We start from the raw sequence: 3,604 nt of genomic DNA, 5'->3' as shown, positions 1-3,604 counted from the left end.
ACAGTCCTTGGAGAACTGCAGATGAAGGTAATTATCTACCATGTCGCAGGAGCCAGCCATTCTGAAAAAGAGAATCCTACTACAAGTTCCAAAAACCCCAACTATGTATATACTTCCCTTTTACAATAAGGAATCTAAAAAGTATTTTACATTTGTTAATTTTCCCAAGCAGACTTGTTATTGAACTAAATAACACACACACTGAACAGAATATCTCCTCTCCTAGTATAGTTTGATTTCAAACCCTTTTACAATGTCACATAAAAGTTCAACAGATATTCTTTAATATCAGGATATCACTCCAAAAACTTAGAGGAAACAAAACTATTTAAATTTTATTTTCAAAGTCTAATTTTAATCCAGACTGAACAAACAAGCAGAAAAGTGAGAAACCTAACTGTATTAGCAGACACAGATGTACCAAATGTAAAACAGTGGGTTATTAACAGAACTATTTACATGCATTATTTACAAGCAATCCTTTTGTACAGAAGTTTTACTTTTATAGTTAGTTGGAAAAAGACTTGACGTTAGGTAAAAATATTTTTAAATAGGGCTGAGGTGGTACTACATTATAGTAAAAGTATTAGAAAAGTGATCCTCAAGGTGTATCAATTATAAAGCAGATGAAAACCTGAATGACAAAGATCTAGTAAAATTCTCTAGTAAAAAAGTCAATGCAACTCATGCTACAAAATAAAAATGAAAGCCATATAAATAAAGCAGAATGTTGTTGGCTTTAGGGCAATGAAGTTAGAAAACAAACAAAAAACAACAACAACAAAAAAACTCAATTCTAGAATCGCAATAAATGCTCAATGAAGAATCCTGGTTGTTTAGTTGGGAGTTTTAAGTTTTTGTGGGGTTTTTTTTGACATGTTAAAAGCCCTTGGTATCAAACAGCATTTGGATATGTATATCGCTTAATGATATATTCTAAGACTTTAGTGCTAAAGATTTTCATGGTTGTGATTCATATCTGAAACCCATTCATTGAGACCATGTAAAACTAAATGAAAGCTATATACTCATCTAAAAAAGGATGCTACATTTTGCAATAATATGTATTTCCAGCCTAAAACTTTTTCCCTCAAGAAAAGTAGAATTTAAAGGATAAGCTTCTAACCAACTAGCAAAATTTACTTTCAACATTTCATTTATTTCAAAATCGATTTTATTGCAGCCAAAACAGTGGAATTAACTGTACATAATAAACTATTATATATATATACACATTTTAAGTTATAGGGAATAAAGTTTATTTTGGCAGATAGTGTTAAACAAAATTAAAGTTGCATACATTAGTAACATAACTCAACATCCTTAATTTGGTATAAGTGTGACACATTTTCCTGCTTTCCTGTGTTCTGCTAAATCGCCATAACCTAAACTGCTTTATAAAACTGATATGTTGAAATTTAGCTTTACTGTTTTCGCTTACGCTCTGATTCCAAACAAAACTTTTCATAAGCTTCTTCTATCTCTGGGTCCATCTCATCATCAATATCATCCAAGTATCTATGAAAGAAGTAAAGATGATTCATAAGTTTAATGTTTTTCAATTCAGAAATATCTAAAATGCTAAACCACACACACACACACACACACACACACACACACACACACACAGTATGGTACTGTAACTATCTTAGACTGTTAGAGAATGCATGTACTTTCCTGAATCACATACATGTCAGCCCTTAGACAACTAAATGCCTTATCTGGGAAATTCAATTTTACACCGGATTCTGAGTCTCTTGTGTTTGAAGTTAAGCTTCTGTCATACTTTTAGACATAAATTAAAACTTAAAAATTTAACCTAAGTAATCTCTACACCCCAAGTGGTGCTCGAACTCACAACCCTGAGATCAAGAGTCTCATGCACTACCGACTGAGCCAGCCAGGCACTGTGACACATGTTAAATTCTTAACCTAACCTAAAAGTTAATTTAAATGCTTGAACTATAAATTTGGGGGCTCAAGATTAGCATTTTCATAAATTTATCTTATTAACAATCACACTATAATTAGAACATAATTTCAGATGTACCATTTATCTCTAATGATACATTTTATGTCTACTTATCAGAATGGTATTCCTGAAATAATTTAGTCACGTTCCCATTTATTTGGAATCACTTTCATAATAAGCTACTTTCGAGATCATCTATCTCAGAATTTTTTCAACTATTAGGTAGTTTAAAATGATGGAAAACAAAGCTTTCCATGGTTAAGTATGGGTGGAAAGTTTAAAATGATTATTGATTTAATAATATACATTCTTACTGAAAACCCACAGCCATCTTAAAAAGACAGGTACTACTATCATTTCCATATTTCTCATCTCCATTTTTTTTTTTAAAGTAATCTCTATGCTCAATGTGGGGCTTGAACTCACAACCTCGAGATCAAGAGTCACATGTTCTATGGACTCAGCAGCCAGGCACCCTTACCATCTCCATTTTAGAGATAAAAGAAAAAAGACTTTGGGAGGTTAAGTAAATACTGTAAGATTTGGGTAAGTGTGTGGCACAGCCAGAAATATTTTCCCTTTTCTATACTTTTCCTCTACAACAACATGCTATCTATGTGTCTCCCCACCTCGCAAAAACCCCTTGCACTACATGTGTGACGAAACTATCTTGCCAGTTCTATCAACTTTTTCATTTTGTTCCTCCATTTCCAGTACAAGGCCATGTGCTGAAATGGCCACCAGTGTGTTAGTGTCAGAGCATGTAATACTGACCAAGCAAAACTTCACAGGACAACCTGAAATTCAAGGCCAAGAACAATTTGAACTTACAGTGGTATACCCAGCAGGGGTGAACCTTCTTAACGGTTTTGGAGTCCTTACATCCCTGTTATTATTATTATTTTTTTTAATGAACTACTATGTAAAAGTATGGTAATATTAGAAGATCTCAAATGGACTTAAGATTTCACTAGATAGCAGAGAAAATAAAGGTGGTTCACTTTAAAACCTACAGCACACATGAAAGAGGAGATAAGAAAAATTAAGTCAGATTTAGTTCATTCATTCCTCCACTTAGGAAGAGAACTTGAGTAACTTGTCCAAATTCGTATAAACTATTAAGAGCTAGAACTAAACCTCTCAAGTTCTTGGTTCTTCTGTAACCAAACACAATGCAATCTGATGGTAAGGGTGTGACAAAAGTTTCTTTTATTACAAATAATAGCAGGGAGAGAGATAGAGATATGTGAATATCTCACACCTTCCCTTTAGTCCAAACACTATTATGTCATTATCGGTGTTCTCCTTAATCTTAATTTATCCTTTAACAGCTGAGATCTGAGCTTTTTACTGTGTGCCAGGAGGTGGTTCTAGGTTTCTCACTTAGTCCTCAAAACTCAAAGAGGGGTCTGCTATCCCTACTTTACAGATGAAGTAACAGGCATAGCACCTGCCCAAGATCTTACAGTATTCGAGCTGAAGTAATCTACTTTATAAAACTACGCTTGAGTATACTACTATTTTAAGTTTTTCCCCTTCAGATATATATAACGTTTCAGAATTGTAGTTTATGTGTTCTAATAGGATTTCTTGAAAGTTTTTGGTAGACAAGTAGTATGTACATATCACTGT

At 33.3% G+C, this 3,604-nt stretch overlaps 1 protein-coding gene across 4 annotated transcripts in view; it reads right to left on the bottom strand.

Moving 5' to 3' along the window:
* Positions 1-309: 309 nt before the first annotated feature.
* The window catches only part of PAIP1 (poly(A) binding protein interacting protein 1), a 31,019-nt gene continuing 27,724 nt past the window's right edge, over positions 310-3,604 (bottom strand). For all 4 annotated transcript variants that reach the window (XM_011286290.4, XM_023260866.2, XM_023260868.2 and 1 more), the window contains exon 11: positions 310-1,518. In XM_011286290.4, coding sequence (XP_011284592.1) covers positions 1,425-1,518 — 94 coding nt within the window. In that variant the 3' untranslated portion in view covers positions 310-1,424. The remainder of the gene's footprint in view (positions 1,519-3,604) is intronic.

This window comes from Felis catus, chromosome A1 (assembly GCF_018350175.1).
Source record: "Felis catus isolate Fca126 chromosome A1, F.catus_Fca126_mat1.0, whole genome shotgun sequence".
In the NCBI taxonomy this organism is placed as follows: domain Eukaryota; kingdom Metazoa; phylum Chordata; class Mammalia; order Carnivora; family Felidae; genus Felis; species Felis catus.
This window is presented reverse-complemented; position numbering and strand designations above follow the sequence as displayed.